Source organism: Oncorhynchus tshawytscha, linkage group LG09 (genome assembly GCF_018296145.1).
Source record: "Oncorhynchus tshawytscha isolate Ot180627B linkage group LG09, Otsh_v2.0, whole genome shotgun sequence".
Lineage (NCBI taxonomy): Eukaryota > Metazoa > Chordata > Actinopteri > Salmoniformes > Salmonidae > Oncorhynchus > Oncorhynchus tshawytscha.
The window spans coordinates 84,978,334-84,997,311 of NC_056437.1; the positions used below are offsets into that span (position 1 = coordinate 84,978,334).

Here is an 18,978-nt window from a genome sequence, read left to right on the forward strand (position 1 = left end):
CACGAGGAGACAGCGTGGCAGGCTGACTACCTGTTATGCGAGTGCAGCAAGGAGCCAAGGTAAGGTGCTAGCTTGCATTAAATGTATCTTATAATAACAATCAATCTTAACATAATCACTAGTTAACTACACATGGTTGATGATATTACTAGTTTATCTAGCTTGTCCTGCGTTGCATATAATCGATGCGGTGCCTGTTAATTTATCATTGAATCATAGCCTACTTAAATGGTTATTTAACAAGCACATTCGTGAAAAAAGCACCTTCGTTGCACCAATGTGTACCTAACCATAAACATCAACACCTTTCTTAAAATCAATGCACAAGTATATATTTTTAAACCTGCATATTTAGATAATATTGCCTGCTAACATGAATTACTTTTAACTAGGGAAATTGTGTCACTTCTCTTGCTTTCTGTGCAACAAAGTCAGGGTATATGCAGCAGTTTGGGCCGCCTGGCTCGTTGCGAACTGTGTGAAGACCAACTTCACCAAACAGGGGATGACTTAACAAAAGCGCATTTGCGAAAAAAGCACAATCGTTGCACAAATGTACCTAACTATAAACATCAATGCCTTTCTTAAAATCTGGTGGCGTAACTTGTTGTTCCCCTTGCTCTGCAAGGGCCGTGGCTTTTGTGGAGCGATGGGTAACGATGCCCTCGATGGTGGCTGTTGTCGATGTGTTCCTGGTTCGAGCACAGGTAGGGGCGAGGAGAGGGACGGAAGCTATACTGTTACACTGGCAATATTAAAGTGCCTATAAGAACATCCAATAGTCATAGGTATATGAAATACAAATGGTATAGAGAGTAATAGTCTGATAATAACTACAACCTTAAACGTCTTACCTGGGAATATTGAAGACTCATGTTGAAAAGAACCACCAGCTTTCATATGTTCTCATGTGCTGAGCAAGGAACTTAAACGTTAGCTTTTTTACATGGCACATATTGCACTTTTACTTTCTTCTCCAACACTTGGTTTTTGCATTATTTAAACCAAATTGAATATGTTTCATTATTTATTTGAGGCTAAATTGATTTTATTGATGTATTATATTAAGTTAAAATTAAAGTGTTCATTCAGTATTGTTGTAATTATCATTATTGCAAATACAATTTTTTTTTAAACGTCCGATTAATCGGTATCAGATTTTTTTGGTCCTCCAATAATCGGTATCGGCGTTGAAAAATCATCCTAGTAATTCAAAACATAGATTCTTAGCCATGCACAAAAAAAATATCACAGAGACTAGCTGACTAGCATTTGGGAGGATATCAGCAAATTTCGTGTCACCAAAAATATATTTTTTAAGATAGTTCTAAATATACAGCTCCACTTCAATACAGAAAGAGACAGAGACAGGCTGTGACACAGACAGGGTATCAAAGGTTTACCATTGCTTTCAGCACCGCTGGGTTGCTGAACTCCTGGGCCGTATCCTAGACCACACTAGTGATTACTTTACACTACTTGCTCAACACTGTTTACAATCGACCATTGGAAAGCTCGGTTACATCCTTTCCAGAACAGTTATAGGCATTCAATAAGTCTGTTGGGTTAACTTTACTAGGGTAGGGGGCAGCATTCTGAATTTTGGATGAAAAGCGTGCCCAAATTAAACTGCCTGCTACTCAGTCCCAGAAGATAGGATATGCATATAATTAGTAGATTTTGATAGAAAACACTCTGAAGTTTCCAAAACTGTTAAAATAATGTATGTGAGTATAACAGAACTGATACGGCAGGTGAAAACCCGAGGAAAATCCAACCCGGAAGTACTATTATTTTGAAATGCTGTTTTTCCATTGAAAGCCTATCCACCATACAAAGACTTAGGACCCAGTTCATGAGCTCTGTGCTTTCCTCTACATGTGACCAGTCTTTAGGCATTGTTTCAGGCTTTTACTCTTAAAAATGAAGGAGATACAGCACTTTCAATTAGTGGCCAGTGGAAATTTCCATTCATCAGCCATGCGCCCTGATAGTGAACGTGCCTTTCTTGTTTCTCCTTTCCTATTGACGAAGCTTTTGTCCGGTTGAAATATTATTGATTATTTATGACAAAAAAAACGGAGGATTGATTTTAAACATCATTTGGCATGTTTCTACTAACTTTAATTGTACTTAAAAAAAAACTTTTCATCCTGGAATTAGTGCATGCGCCTTCTGCATTCGGATTATGGACACAACGCGCGAACAAAAAGGAGGTTTTTGCTCATGAAGAGGGACATTATCGAACAAAACAAACATTTATTGTCTAACATGGAGACCTGGGAGTGCCACCAGATGAAGATCATCAAAGGTAAGTGATTCATTTGAATGCTTTTTCTGACTTTTGTGACACATCTTCTTGTTTGGCTGTATGGCTGTATGGGTTTCTGTGGCTAGGAGCTAACCTAACATAATCGCAAAGTGTGCTTTTGCGGTAAAGCATTTTTGAAATCTGACTCAGAGGTTGCATTAAGGATAAGTTTATCTATAATTCCATGCTTAACACTTGTATCATTTATCAATATTTATTATGAGTATTTCTGTTATTTGATGTGGCTCTCAGCACTTTCACCGGATGTTTGTTTGAGACAATGCATTTCTTACAATAACGTGCCAATGTAAACTGAGATTTTTGGATATAAATATGAACTTTATCGAAAAAAAACATACATTTATTGTGTAACATGAAGTCCTATGAGTGCCATCTGATGAAGATCATCAAAGGTTAGTGATTAATTTTATCTCTATTTCTGCTTTTTGTGACTCCTCTCTTTGGCTGGAAAAATGGCTGTGTTTTTCTGTGACTAGGTACTGATCTAACATAATCGTTTGGTGTGCTTTCGCAGTAAAGCCTTTTTGAAATCGGACACTGTGGTTGGATTTACAAGAAGTTTATCTTTAAAATGGTGGATAATACTTGTATGTTTGAGGAATTTTTATTATGGGATTTCTGTTGTTTTGAATTTGGCGCCCTGCAATTTCACTGGCTGTTGTTGAGGTGGGACACTAGTGGTACCACTGGTACCAGAGAGGTTAAAGCGAGACTTATTCCAATATGGTCTTAACTGTAAAGCTGATAAAGACATAATTGTTGCAGTGGCAGTGCCATCCAGCATGCAGAACAATGTGCAGATCACCACTGATGAAGACCAGCCAGAGAAACAGAAACAACCCAGTAGCAGAAGTCTACAATTTTTAGCACCAAGCCCAGTAGACACTCCAGCTCCTGAACCATATCCTGGAGACCACAACTACTGATACTGAACACGGGTTACTCAACAAGCCCTGTAGACACTCCAGCTCCTGAACAATATCCTGGAGACCACAACTACTGATACTGATCACTGGTTACTCAACAAGCCAAGTAAGATTATAGTCACAGGTTCTGTAGCTTATCATACAAGAGTGACAGAGAAAGAGAGATTGAGAGACTGTAACACTCAGATAGAGCTTTACCATAGCTTTTACCACCGTTGAGGGCTCCAACTCCTGGACCATATCCTAGAGACCACAACAACTATTACTTAACACTGGGTCAAAGCAAGTTAGTGCTGTAGAATTTATTATCAAACGTTTTGTAGGTTATGATAATGAGAGCCATCCAGTTATTTAAACTCAGAGATTTAAACTGGCATTACCATTGCTTTTAGCCCCACCATTGGGAACCTCAGCTCCTGGACCATGTCCTGAAGACCACAAAAACTGTTATTCAACACTGCTTATAGAAAATCAAAACCACTTGCATAAACACAACACATGTTGTCTGACACAGACAGACAAGATGCACAAAGACAGACAGAGACACACAGACAGGGTATCAAAGGTTTACCATTGCCTTTGGCTCCCTGATCACTGGGAACTCCAGCTCCTGGACCATATCCTGAAGACCACAACAACTATTATTGAACACTTGTTACTCAACACAAGTTAGCTGTGTACATCTAATCATTAGAGGTTCTGTAGCTAAACATAGGAGAGTGTCAGATGAATAGAGATTGAGAGACTGTAACACTCTGAAAGAGGTTTACCATTGATTTTACCACCATTGGGAACTCCAGCTCCTGGACCATATCCTGGAGACCACAACAACGGTTACTCAACACTGCTTATAGACAATTGATCAAAACCACTTGCACAACACATTTTGCCCTTGATCCTAGTATTTCATCCCATAGCTTATAGCCGTGCACAAATATCTAGCAAACACCAGCTGGATGTGTTCAGGCGCTTATCACCAATACTCTTCTAAAGATAGAGTACCATACAGCATGCAACACAGACAGGCAGGGTATCAGAGGTTTACCATTGCTTTTAGCGCCGTTAGGTGCTCCAGCTCCTGGACCATATCCTGGAACCACAACAACTCTTACTCAACACTGTTCTACAATTGACCAGGCCAGCATCCATGGATCGGTCAAATTCTACAATATGCTCAATGAACTGGCAACAGGCATGCAAAAATATGTTACAAACTGTAACATTATCACACAGCATGCAGCATCCTGCTCGACCTCAACTTTGACATGGACGACAAACATTGAAGACAGATGTAGACACAGACAGGGTAGCAGATGTTTACCATTGGGTTTAGCACCCTGACCATTGGGAACTCCTGCTCCTGCACCATATCCTGAAGACCACAACAACTGTTACTCAATACATGTTACTCAACATAAGTTTTCTCTGGAGATCTTATCATCCGAGATTCTGTACCTTATTTATAATAAGAGATGCTATAGCATTTCACTGTAATAACATGTTTAATTGGCCTGATGGAATGGTTCAGAGTACTTAAATGTCTGGCTCGAAGGACCAGGAAAAAGAGTGTCACCCAGTGATTGGTGGACTAAGAGAAAGGTGCCAGTTTACCTCTAAAGTGACAGAGAAATAGAGACTGATGAAGACTCAGAAAGAGGTTTACCATTTCCTTTACCACCGTTGGGTGCTCCAACTCCTGGGCCATATCCTGGAGACCACAACAACTGTTACGCAACACTGTCAACACTGACTTATTGTGAATAATCACTTGCATGAGCACAAAACATGCTGCCCTGGGACCTTTCCCCTCTGGCCATGCACAAATATATTAATCCTTCTCAACGTTCAGGAGTCATATCGCACCAACGTTTGTAGTACTTATCATGCAACATACAGTCAAAGAAGCTCCACTTTGATACAGAGTGTGACACAGACATGTTATCAGAGGTTTACCATTGGCTTTGGCTCCCTGATCATTTGGAACTCCTGGGCCATATCCTAAAACCAACAGCTCTTATTCAAAACTGTTCTAAAAATGACCAGACCATGCAAGCATAATATGCTACAAACGTTTGCATTACCACACAGCATGCACCATTCAGCTCAACCTCAATTTTGAGATAGAAAGACACACATTGAATAGGGCCGTAGACACAGACAAAGTAACCATGGTTTACCATTGGGTTTAGCACCCTGACCATTGGGAATGCCAGCTCCTGGACCATATCCTGAAGACCACAACAACTGTTATTCAATACAAGTTAGCTCTGTAGATCTCGTCAATGACCATTGGGTTCAGTCTGAAGTCATGAAAGATACAGCAATAGAGATACAGACTCTGACATTTAGTAATGGTAACAGAGGTTTACCACTGGGTTTAGCACCACTGGGTATAGCACCACTGGGTATAGCACCACTGGGTATAGCACCACTGGGTATAGCACCACTGGGTTTAGCACCACTGGGTTTATCACCATTGGGATTAACACCACTGGGTATAGCACCACTGGGTTTAGCACCACTGGGTTTAGCACCACTGGGTATAGCACCACTGGGTATAGCACCACTGGGTTTATCACCATTGGGATTAACACCACTGGGTATAGCACCACTGGGTTTAGCACCACTGGGTTTAGCACCACTGGGTTTAGCACCACTGGGATTAACACCACTGGGTATAGGACCACTGGGATTAACACCACTGGGATTAACACCACTGTGTTTAGCACCACTGGGATTAGCACCACCGGGATTAGCACCACTGGGTATAGCACCACTGGGATTAGCACCACTGGGATTAGCACCACTGTGTTTAGCACCACTGGGATTAGCACCACCGGGATTAGCACCACTGGGTATAGCACCACTGGGTTTAGCACCACTGGGTTTATCACCATTGGGATTAACACCACTGGGTATAGCACCACTGGGTTTAGCACCACTGGGTTTAGCACCACTGGGTATAGCACCACTGGGTATAGCACCACTGGGTATAGCACCACTGGGTTTATCACCATTGGGATTAACATCACTGGGTATAGCACCACTGGGTTTAGCACCACTGGGTTTAGCACCACTGGGTTTAGCACCACTGGGATTAACACCACTGGGTATAGCACCACTGGGATAGCACCACTATTAGCACCACTGGGTATAGCACCACTGGGTATAGCACCACTGGGATTAGCACCACGGGTATAGCACCACTGGGTTTAGCACCACTGGGTATAGCACCACTGGGATTAGCACCACTGGGTATAGCACCACTGTGTTTAGCACCACTGGGATTAGCACCACTGGGTATAGCACCACTGGGATTAGCACCACTGGGATTACCACATAGCACCACTGGGTATAGCACCACTGGGATTAGCAGCACCACTGGGATTAGCACCACTGGGTATAGCACCACCGGGATTAGCACCACTGGGATTAGCACCACTGGGATTAGCACCACTGGGATTAGCACCATTTAGTGCTGCAGCTCCTGGACCAAATCCTGGAACCAACAACAACTCTTACTCAACCCTGTTCTACAACAGACCAAACCAGCATCAACATTTAGTGTTATCACACTGGCTTGGGCATACTCTATCTGTCAAAGGCCTCAATATGCTAATTCTAACAAACAGTTGAGGTTACAGACATGCAGCAATGCATCACAAAGGCAGAGACAAACAGACAGGGTATCAGAGGTTTACCATTGCCTTTGGCTCCCTGATCACTGGGAACTCCAGCTCCTGGACCATATCCTGAAGACCACAACAACTATTATTGAACACTTGTTACTCAATTAATCTTAGCTCTGTACTTACTATAAGCAGAAGTGATGTATCTTATCATAAGAGAGCAACAAAGAAACAGAGATGGAGATAGACCTGTAACACTCAGAAAGAGGTTTACCATTGCTTTTAACACTGTTGGTAGCTCCAGCTCCTGGACCATATCCTGGAACCAACAACAGTTGTTACAACAACAAAACATAAATGAAAAGCATTTGCAAACACAATGCATGCTGCCCTTGACACAGACAGACAAGTTGCACAAAGACTGACAGAGACACACTGACAGGGTATCAGAGGTTTACCATTGCCTTTGGCTCCCTGATCACTGGGAACTCCAGCTCCTGGACCATATCCTGAAGACCACTACAACTGTTACTTAGCGCTACCTTCTCAAATCTATTCAAATGGTCTTGACACATAAACTGACAAAGACCTACTCGTATTGGTATCACCAAACATGCAATACAGTGAGAGTGTGCAGATCACCTCTGACACAGGGACATAAACATAGAAACAGAAACAACTACAGGGTAGCAAAAGTTTAACATTTTTAGCACCAGATACAGTAGGAACTCCAGCTCCTGGACTATACCCTGGAGACCACAACAACTGTTACTCAACACTGCTTATAGACAATTGATCAATACCACCTGCACAGCACATTCTGCCCTTGATCTTAGTATTTCATCGCATAGGTTAAAGCCATGCACAAATATCTAGCAAACACCGGCATTAAGGCGCTACAGAGGGTAGTGCGTACGGCCCAGTACATCACTGGGCCGTACTGGGTTTAACACCACTGGGTATAGCACCACTGGGTTTAGCACCACTGGGTTTTAGCACCACTGGGTTTAGCACCACTGGGTATAGCACCATTAGGATCACCAGCAACTGGACCATATCCTGAAAACCACAACACTGGTTAGTAACCACCACATACCGTTTAAAGAATGCATGCCTGAGCACTGCGTAAAACTGCATCAAATACCACAATAGCAACAATAGGGAAGTTAGGCATCCAGTCAAAATGTACAGCAACAGTATACTTAAAACTCCCTAACAGATCATAGCAGGTCACCAGCTGATATTCACACACTAGACAGTGATATTTGTCAGAAGGGCAATATCATCCATAAATACCAGCATCATGCAATACTGTACGTAGCAGACAGACAGAGAAACAACAGACAGAGAAACAACAGACAGAGAAACAACAGACAGAGTAACAACAGACAGAGAAACAACAGACAGAGTAGCAGAGGTTTAACATGGGGTTTAGGTTTAGCACCCTGACCATTGGGCACTCCACATCCTGGACCACTTCCTAGAGACCATAATACTGGTTATTCAACACAACCTAAAACAGGGTATTCAGCAGCTATCTGATTGTAATATATTTACTGTAACGTCATATCTTCCTGCTGTTAGAGTTTAAACGTTTGACAGAGACAGACACACAGAGGTAGAGTAGCAGATGTTTACCATTGGGCTTAGCACCCTGTCCATTGGGCACTCCAGCTCCTGCACCATATCCTGAAGACCACAACAATGACTCATTAGGTACAAAAATATATAAAAACAGACCAAACACGTGACATAAAAGCTAACATATTGACAAGTTGTTGAATCGGTACGTTAGTCATGGGCATGCAGTCTTAGCGACACTTGTACTGCAACTAATATGAACCATACATATACTTCAGGAACCCAATATGACACAGCATATTGAACACCCCAGCACGCAACAAGCAGTGTTCACTATTAAACTGTGACACTCACTCTAAACGAAAGCTAAACTGAGGATGTAGCAGAGACTCTATATTTAGACCGTCAGAGTCAGGGGGATGAATTTGGATTAGCATGTAAATCAGAGTTTTGAATGAACCAAGCCGTCCTCTGTGGTGCAACACTGATACATAGAACAGACACCAGGGCACAGACACAGACAGGATCACACACACTGAGCTACAGACGGGACGACAGACAAACACACAACAGACACCAGGGCACAGACACAGACAGGATCACACACACTGAGCTACAGACGGGACGACAGGCAAACACACAACAGGCACCAGGGCACAGACACAGACAGGATCACACACACTGAGCTACAGACGGGACGACAGGCAAACACACAACAGGCACCAGGGCACAGACACAGACAGGATCACACACACTGAGTACAGACGGGACGACAGGCAAACACACAACAGGCACCAGGGCACAGACACAGACAGGATCACACACACTGAGTACAGACGGGAGGACAGGCAAACACACAACAGGCACCAGGGCACAGACACAGACAGGATCACACACACTGAGCTACAGACGGGACGACAGGAAAACACACAACAGGCACCAGGGCACAGACATAGACAGGATCACACACACTGAGCTACAGACGGGACGACAGGCAAACACACAACAGGCACCAGGGCACAGACACAGACAGGATCACACACTGAGCTACAGACGGGACGACAGGCAAACACACAACAGGCACCAGGGCACAGACACAGACAGGATCACACACTGAGCTACAGACGGGAGGACAGGCAAACACACAACAGGCACCAGGGCACAGACACAGACAGGATCACACACACTGAGCTACAGACGGGACGACAGGCAAACACACAACAGGCACCAGGGCACAGACACAGACAGGATCACACACTGAGCTACAGACGGGACGACAGGCAAACACACGGTTGCCTTTAGCACCCTGTTCAATAGGTTGCTCTGCTCCACCATCACCAGTCCCTAAACAACCAGTATGCATGTTATGCAATCGGTGGGTCTAAACCTGAATGCTGATTGGTTAAAAGTTCATTCCAGGCGGTGTCTATTCCACAAGTTTCCACCTGCTAAATCTATACACATTTTACCACACAGTCACATAGCTTCACTAAACACTTCAACATGTTCAGCTAAGAAGTCAAGTAAATGTTAATTGAAGGTCACTTCAAGTTTTTTGTCACAACTGAATGAAATGCTTTCCCAATCTGGATATATTAAATCAAGAACTACTGATAGTGTTAATGTAAATGAGAACTCAATTGAGGCAGGCGTAAAAGTGAAGACATTGGATGACAAAGACGCTGGAGAGACAACATAGATAACATGTTAAAATAACACATGAAGAAAACACCATATCAAATTCATTAGCAACCTCAGACAGCTGATATGCACATACTAAAGAGAGGTTTCTATGAACACCTGGAGTTAGTCACTGATTGAGATAAATTTTAAGATTTAATACATTGTAATTAGATGAAGAGCAACATTCACAAACACTTTTGGAAGGAAACCATAGACAAACAACAGGAAGATGATATGCATCCCAGTTGACAACTAACAATGAAAACAAACAATAGCAGGTGAAGAGGAGTCTCTAGCGAGCCCCAGTCCAGCTGGTATTGTAGGTCTATAGTGTTTGGCTCCCTGTCCATCTGGTATCGTAGGTCTATAGTTTTTGTCTCCCTGTACATCTGGTATCGTAGGTCTATAGTTTTTGTCTCCCTGTCCATCTGGTATCGTAGGTCTATAGTGTTTGGCTCCCAGTCCAGCTGGTATCGTAGGTCTATAGTTTTTGTCTCCCTGTACATCTGGTATCGTAGGTCTATAGTTTTTGTCTCCCTGTCAATCTGGTATCGTAGGTCTATAGTTTTTGTCTCCCTGTCCAGCTGGTATTGTAGGTCTATAGTTTTTGATTCCCTGTCCATATGGTATCGTAGGTCTATAGTTTTTGTCTCCCTGTCCATCTGGTATCGTAGGTCTATAGTTTTTGGCTCGGGCCATCTTGTCCATCTGCTCCCTGTCCATCTGGTAGGTCTATAGTTTTTGTCTCCCTGTCCATCTGGTATCGTAGATCTATAGTTTTTGTCTCCCTGTCCATCTGGTATCGTAGGTCTATAGTTTTTGTCTCCTTGTCCATCTGGTATCGTAGGTCTATAGTTTTTGTCTCCCTGTCCATCTGGTATTGTATGTCTATAGTGTTTGGCTCCCTCTCCATCTGGTATTGTATGTCTATAGTGTTTGGCTCCCTGTCCATCTGGTATCGAAGGTCTATAGTGTTTGTCTCCCTGTCCATCTGGTATTGTATGTCTATAGTTTTTGTCTCCCTGTCCATCTGGTATCGTAGGTCTATAGTTTTTGTCTCCCTGTCCATCTGGTATTGTATGTCTATAGTGTTTGGCTCCCTCTCCATCTGGTATCGTAGGTCTATAGTGTTTGGCTCCCTGTCCATCTGGTATCGTAGGTCTATAGTGTTTGGCTCCCTGTCCATCTGGTATCGTAGGTCTATAGTTTTTGTCTCCCTGTCCATCTGGTATTGTATGTCTATAGTGTTTGGCTCCCTGTCCATCTGGTAGTGGTTAGATCATTGGACTAGTCGCCGGAAGGTTGCAAGATCAAATCCCCGAGCTGACAAGGTAAAAATCTGTCGTTCTGCCCTTGAACAAAGCAGTTAACCAACTGTTCCTAGGCCGTCATTGAAAATAAGAATTTGTTCTTAACTGACTTGCCTAGTTAAAAAAAGGTAAAATTAAAAATTAAAAAACTTCCACAAGACTCACAAAACATCCACGTCAAACCATAAGCCCATTGGATATACCAGCGGCTCGAGCACTGACGCTGAAACCTTGAAAGCACTTAGTAAGTATAGAGAACCAGATCAGAGACTTAGAACCAGATCAGAGAAGAAGGAAAGGCCACCAGGTGCACGTATGAAACCTTAAGTTCTAGACTAATAATTATAAAGAGATGACATGAAAACAAGGAAAGCGAGGTTTACCCTGTTTGGATGGTTTAGCACCCTGTCCAGTGGGAACTCCTCCAGCTCCTGCAGCATACCCTGGAGACCACAACAGTGGTTATTCAAAAGGATTCACCCAAAAACCAACCAATAAAAAGACTGGCGTCTGAACCCCAAAATGAAGCTAGAATTCTACATGACAATGTGATTTCAAATATTGAAAATAGAATACTTTGATCATCGTTAGGAGTCACTTTCTAGTGATTGGTCAAGAAGACCCAGGACAAACCCATGCTGTTAGAAAAACCCAAATCCCTGTACAAAGTTAGGAACAAAACCCACAACCACAACATGCCGACAGGGGCTGTGATCCACACATGACAATAGATATTGGCATGGTGTCTCAATAGCATTCAAACAAAACTATGACTGAAAATGATACCTACACCATATGTAGACAGTATGTGAACTTACACAATCAATATCATGATTTTGGCATAATGTGTCTACATGCGACGTGCACCTTTACAGAAACTGGGACAAAGACACACATAGACAGACAAACCCACAGGGTAGCAGATGTTTACCATTGGGTTTAGCACCCTGTCCATTGGGCACTCCAGCTCCTGCACCATATCCTGAAGACCACAATAGTGATTACTTAACACTGGCGACTATAGGACGGACTCATGCAGATACGATGCTCTGATCCACAAACATAACCATACACAGACACACCCACTTACATACTTTACTACTAACACAATTCCAATCACACCACAACAAAATATATATGGCTGCCCATTTGAAAGAATATGGCAACTGAAAAATAAAGACAACCATTGATGGTAAGTAGATAGACACCTGTTAATGCACTGAGCAAACAACCTGCATTTACACCATGTCTGAGTGAATCAGCGAAAGGCATAAATACTGATTACACAGAAGAGATTGAAAACGGCAACACGAAGAGCACATCTGAAGGCACAAGCTGAAAAACGCTGGTAAAAACAAACAAACATGAATGCGGACACAGACGGACACAGCAGGATTGGAAAGTTTACCCGGTTTTGGTCCCTTAGATCCCTGTCCATTGGGATACCCAGCTCCAGCACCTAATGTTTGCAAAGGGGCACTGTCAATTGGAATGATCGAACTCCACATGCAGTGTATGAGGTACAGAGGCTTTGCAGCAATCAACCACTTTGCTTGTACAGATGTAGGATCTTAATTCCAGCCAGTTTGCTACAGCAGAAAAATAATTCATTTTTAAGAGTAAATTGACACACCTGTGCATCAATCTAAGTAACATTATAAAAAGATACCCAACAAAACCAGTCAGTTTAATGGACATTTATGTAGGGGTTAATACATTTCTCATTAGGGCAAATTAGGTCTGAAATTTCAAAGTGGAAAATCTTTTTAAAAGATCCTAAAAAGCCAGTTTACAGATGCTTGGTGTCTATGTAGGACCCAGCTGGCTAACGTACACTGTACAGTGTACAGTATGCAGATTACAATTTGTATGGAAATCCCCACTGATTTATTGATTGGGATTGACAGTTTGTTCAATGAATTAAGTGCTTGAGGTGTGAGCTGTAAAAGATATGAACACTGGCTTGTAAAATAGTAGACTATAGTATTGGCCTTTAGATGGTTCAGGCCAGCAGGGATTGGCTGCTTACCTGGTCGTGGATAGCCTCTGGCTCCAGCTCCAGGCCCGTAACCTAGCAACAAGACAAGTAGCAAGGTCAAAGGACATGCAACACATAACTCTTTACATCATGTCATTTAACCACATAACCACAAACAGAAAGCTTAAATCTCCACCCCTGGAGTTATTATTATTTTATTCCAAGATCACATTCTGGTTTATTAGATGAGAACCAATCTGCACTCACAGACAAAGTCACAAATTCAACTTAACTATGATTAGATCCAACAGACAGAGACAGAGGAGACGGTCTTGAGGATCTTAAATATTGTGTGTTCTATACAAACAAATACCAGGTAACAGAACAAACACGTACCTGGCTGTGTGCCATAGCCATTACCACCATATCCTGACAAACACAGACAAACAGACAGATGATGTTTACTCGGCAGTACAAACTTTGGAATAAAACATCTCTTGTCCTGAATGCCACACTCACCTCCACCTCCACGTGGTTTCCCACCCTGTGAGCCCAGTCCGGCTCCCGTCCCCATTCCTTGGCCATTTCCTGCTCCCAGACCAGCACCTACAATCAGACAAATGGGAAGAAGTCATATTATGTAGACATTTATTAAAATAAATGAATGAATATTTAAATCAACAAGGAAAACTGCTGCAAGAGTTAGACATTTTTGGCATATAACCATTGTGGATTTCATGTAAACCTAAGTTACTAAGACATTTAATCTTAACAAGCCTTGTTCAGAGACTGTTTGTTAAGTAAAGTAGTAGACATTACCATAGCCTCCCTGGCCTCCGTTACCATATCCTCCCCTAGCCCCGGCCCCTCCTGGGCCTCTGTATCCCCCTTTAGGAAAGACAGTGGAGACATGTCACATATTGATACACACAAATAACACATTGAACAGAGTAGATAAACACAAGCTGAATCAAACAGAGAATACTTACAGTGAGAATACAAAACATTAAGAACACCTGACACAGCCTTTACCTGGATTCACCTGGTCAGTCTATGATCCCTTAGTGATGTCACTTGCTAAAGTCACTTCAATCAGTGTAGATGAAGGGGCCTCAGGTTAAATAATGATTTTTAAGTCTTGAGACATGGATTGTGTATGTGTGCCTTTCAGAGGGTGAATGGGCAAGACAAAAGATTGAAGTGCCTTTGAACAGGGTATGGTAGTAGGTGCCAGGCACACCGATTTGTGTCAAGAACGGCAACGCTGCTGGGTTTTTCATGCTCAACAGTTTCTCGTGTGTATCAGGAATGGTCCACCACCCAAAAGACATCTAGCCAACTTGACAAAACTGTGGGAAACATTGGAGTCAACATGAGCCAGCATCCCTGTGGAACACTTTGAACACCTTGTAGAGTCCATGTCCAGGTGAATTGAGGCTGTTCTTAGGGCGGGGGGGTTCCTAATGTTTGGTACAGTAGACTCAGTGTACGCGTTTTAGCTCTATCTTTGAGAAACTCACCTCCTCCAAGCTGCTGAGCCCCCCCTGGATAACGACCACCTGTGATTCATTAGAAAGACAGGTCATGATGGTTCATAAATTAAATCACAAATGATGATTGGCAGCACTAAAAATATAAATATGGCAATCAATCAATATTACCCCCAGCTCCTCCGGTTTTGGCGGGCTTGGCTCCATAGCCTCCCTGTATCCCAAGAGCACCAGCCCCTGGAAGACCACAAGACACCACAGGGAGATGTGAGACGTCAGTGATCAGTGATGCATCATAGTGGAGCATGTTTCTCTATGGTGGGAAAAAAATCTAAACGTTGTATCATATGAGTCTATATTAAATCATTAATAAGGAGGATGAGCATTGCAAGACAGAATCTAAGTCAGATTTCTCACTGACGATTGCACCACTTTCCGTTTTTTAATTCATTCTAAAAATGCCAGACAACTTAAGCAGAAGCCATATTTAGTTGAGCAAATTAGTTTAGACTATGCTCAAGACGGGTTAATTGAGTGCAGTCCTGAGATAAGACAGAATCCGTTAGGGGCTGATTGTTGGTGGAAGTTCCACAGGGAGATGTGAGACATCAGTGATCAGTGAGCACCATAGTGCTTGCTTAGTGCACAGCAGTGTAAGGAGAGAGGAGAGAGGAGAGAGAGAGAGAGAGAGAGAGAGAGAGAGAGAGAGAGAGAGAGAGAGAGAGAGAAAGAGAGAGATGTGGGGTGGGAGAGACAGACAGACATACAGAGACTAATAATTGCACTTACCCCTGGGTAGCATTTTCCCCATGCCGCCACTTTGAGGTTTCACTCCTAATAGAGATGAAAAACAGAATTGCAAATCACTCTATGAAGTATGCTATGCTGCTATGCTGTGGTTTGGAGAGAGATGAAGGCCTTCATCGTTTCCTGTTGGCCAGTGCCAGTGTTACACCATCCATAACGTAAGCATTTGAAACACTACAGCTGATTAAATATTAAGTGATGTCATCGGATGATGAGCAGTGAACATCTCACTCCCATCCCATGCAAACTCAGCTCCAACTGGGCAGCTTGAGGCAAGAGAAACAGACATTCCCATTGATGGAGTGGAGAGACAGACAAAAAGGAGGGACTGTGTGCAGGTTGTAAAGGCTTCTTTCACAACAGGTTGTCAAATTTGGACCGCTGCTGCCACCTCACCTTCCCATGCTTTGATTCAAAGCAATCAGACGAGATGAAACTACAGAGGCTTAGCGGGGTCACCAGACTTGGAGCAGGTCTTTTTCACTGAGATCCAGGAAGCAAGGACCACGTAGGCCCATTTTTTTCCGTGGTCTGACACGGACATTGGAAATTTGACACATAAATGTCAGTTGGGCGGTTTTGCAGAGATATCTGAGCATAATACCCAAGTTGATTCCTGATAGTTTAGCAACATGTCTACAGCTATCTGTCACTCAGCTGTACAGGGGTAGGATCTTAATTGGATCCCCATGTTGCAGGAGAAATGTCCTGCAATGCATAAAATGTGAAACTTGTAGTGTATTTGAGGTTTGTAATTTTCACTTTGAAAATTCAGACTTGATTTTCCCAGGAAAATATCAATTAATTATAATCCACATAATAATTCACATTTCCTGTTGTTGCAGGATTATTTTTCTGCTGTAGCAAACTGGCTCAAATAAAGATCCTACATCTGTATGTTGACAGGCCTTCCAGACCTCTCAGATAAAGTCACCAGAAACATGAAATGCATGTTGTCAGGGTTTAAAACAAAGTAGTTACTCTGAATTGTTCAAATGTTCCATACAATTTTTAATTGTTTTCATTTTATCCCCAACTATTCAATTAAAGCAATTATGCTGGCAATTATTTGATGATTTTCTCTGTGAATTTTAGAGCTTCTTTGACTACATGTGTCAAAGGAATTTCACAACTAGGGAATGAATGTTATATTAAACATATCTTATAATTCAAATGTTATTTCAATTTAATTTGGACAATTCAAATTGGCAAGTTTTTTTTATGGAAGTTGCAAGTTGTGCGTAATAGGTAACTAAATGTGGACCACAAAGCAACACATCCAACAACAAAACGGGTTCACGTTTCATATATGAATATAATATGAATATTATTATTAAAAACATTTTTATTTTTATTTTTTTAATCTAAGTTGAGAAACAAGCAAATCCATAATTTACAGAACAATACAATATTTTCGGAAACTACAATAAACTAATAAATAATTGACATTTAAACATTTAAGTCCAATTTACACTGCTGTGCACACAGCAAGCACCCGTGAAGATTTAAGGTGGTAACAAGCAGTCCTGTGCTGACACCTACTGTACAGTGTTTCACAACACAACGTAACGTGTCTGAATGCTATTATAATAATGTTCTACAAAGACAGTCTTGAAACTACTCCAACATGAATTAAAAATACTATTTCTGATGTATCAACTCTACAAATTAAGAAATGATGGTGGCATGTTTTCATCTCTCTTTCTATCCTTCCCAATCCTCACACAAATGTGGGCCTTTCTTCTTCTCTCTCTTCTCTCACCTGTGATCTACATCCTTTAGACAATGTTCTCACTTTCTCTCATATTCTGTCATATTCCCTCACATCCCTCTTCCACATTCCTCTCATCACTCTTCCATCAGCCATTCTATCCTCCACACAGATAGTCTTGGTTATGTCTCTTACCTCCTTGTAGTGTGTGCTGTGCCAGCCATAGGACCAGCGAGGTCTGAAGGAGCGCTTTTACCAGCATGGTGGAGGAGACCTGGTCCGGCAGAGAGAAAAACAGGCAGACAGACAGAAAGACAAGGAGAGAGAGAGAGAAACTGGCCGACTGGACAGGGGCACAGCACAAGTAGACATCTCCAGTGTTTGCCCACGCCTTAAATACGATTCTGGTTTTGATACCCTCCCCCTGACCAGCCCTGCCCTCTACCCTGCAATTGGCCGTTGCTGCACCGAAGCACCTGCCCCATTTCTCCGTCTCCCTCTAGACAGGCAGTCAGGTCCACCTCTGCCCATCCAAAGACAGTCCACATCAGGTTGCTGATCAGCTGGATTGCTGCCAGTCAGTATATTAACATGGCAATGTGATTTGTGTGTGATGAGCGGGATAAGACAATGCTTCAAAGAGGTGATAAGTGTGAGATCATGGTTTAGATCAGGGATCATCAACTAGATTCAGCCGTGGACTGATGTTTTCTTGAGCAGATGGTCGGGGGACTGGGACATAATTACAAATCATTTGTAAACTGCAAATTGACCGCAAGAAGCCCAAACAGATATTTTTGACTAAAACATCATTTCAAACCTTGCTTACATTTGTAAACGATCACATGTCTCTCTATTATTCATGGGAATCACTTGGAGCTGATTTTCTGGTGTTTGGGGGAGGGGGGGATTGTGGGCCTTCAGTTGCTGAAGCCTGGTTTAGAAGGTAAGGAAGGGGCAGTAGGACAGAAGGGCATTTTCAGTATGACAGTGTTTTTTTATTTGAAGTATTGTTTATTTAACCTTTATTTACCTAGGCAAGTCTATGTGTGTTTTGCAGAGGGGAAGGATGGGAATGTGTATACATTCAAGGTGGCCTTAGAAATCCACTTCTTTGGACTGGCTGTATGATATTATTACATAACCCTATTACATAATTACATCATATTTATAACATTTCTGAACAGGAACATATTATATTTATCAAAACACATATACTTAAACAAGTACATAGACCATACACCCAGAAACAGAAACACCCAATAAGCTGAAATTCCTTCTCCAAGAGAACATGTATACATACACCAGGTCTTTGTCCCTGTTGTTCAGTTCTACTCTGTAACCCCTCCCGTCTTTAAATCACATCCTGACCATAAGGAAAGAACCCTCAATGGCCCTCTGCCTCTAACAACCCCTTCAGACCCCTCCTACCCCCTCCCCACCCCTCCTTAGACTTAGTGACCCCTTCAGACCCCTCCTACCCCCTCCCCACCCCTCCTTAGACTTAGTGACCCCTTCAGACCCCTCCTAC

General features: G+C 42.4%; 1 protein-coding gene across 50 annotated transcripts in view; it reads right to left on the minus strand.

The window, feature by feature from the left end:
• The window catches only part of LOC112259004 (glycine-rich cell wall structural protein 1.8), a 29,262-nt gene extending 11,430 nt beyond the window's left edge, over positions 1-17,832 (minus strand). For 7 of the 50 annotated variants that reach the window (XM_042327783.1, XM_042327781.1, XM_042327772.1 and 4 more), the window contains exons 1-22: positions 17,643-17,832; positions 15,719-15,763; positions 15,101-15,166; positions 14,960-14,998; positions 14,259-14,327; positions 13,959-14,045; positions 13,836-13,868; positions 13,491-13,532; positions 12,870-12,920; positions 12,393-12,443; positions 11,845-11,904; positions 8,526-8,576; positions 7,162-7,206; positions 6,960-7,010; positions 5,436-5,486; positions 4,922-4,966; positions 4,580-4,630; positions 4,304-4,348; positions 4,029-4,073; positions 3,830-3,880; positions 3,639-3,686; positions 3,457-3,501 (exon numbers count right to left, since the gene is read on the minus strand). In XM_042327783.1, the coding sequence (XP_042183717.1) occupies positions 3,457-3,501; positions 3,639-3,686; positions 3,830-3,880; positions 4,029-4,073; positions 4,304-4,348; positions 4,580-4,630; positions 4,922-4,966; positions 5,436-5,486; positions 6,960-7,010; positions 7,162-7,206; positions 8,526-8,576; positions 11,845-11,904; positions 12,393-12,443; positions 12,870-12,920; positions 13,491-13,532; positions 13,836-13,868; positions 13,959-14,045; positions 14,259-14,327; positions 14,960-14,998; positions 15,101-15,166; positions 15,719-15,763; positions 17,643-17,709 (1,138 nt within the window). In that variant the 5' untranslated portion in view covers positions 17,710-17,832. Of the gene's footprint in view, positions 1-3,456; positions 3,502-3,638; positions 3,687-3,829; positions 3,881-4,028; positions 4,074-4,303; positions 4,349-4,579; positions 4,631-4,921; positions 4,967-5,435; positions 5,487-6,959; positions 7,011-7,161; positions 7,207-8,525; positions 8,577-11,844; positions 11,905-12,392; positions 12,444-12,869; positions 12,921-13,490; positions 13,533-13,835; positions 13,869-13,958; positions 14,046-14,258; positions 14,328-14,959; positions 14,999-15,100; positions 15,167-15,718; positions 15,769-17,642 lie in introns of those variants that run through there. The other 43 variants (XM_042327807.1, XM_042327804.1, XM_042327794.1 and 40 more) reach the window with 33 other exon arrangements.
• Positions 17,833-18,978: the final 1,146 nt, after the last annotated feature.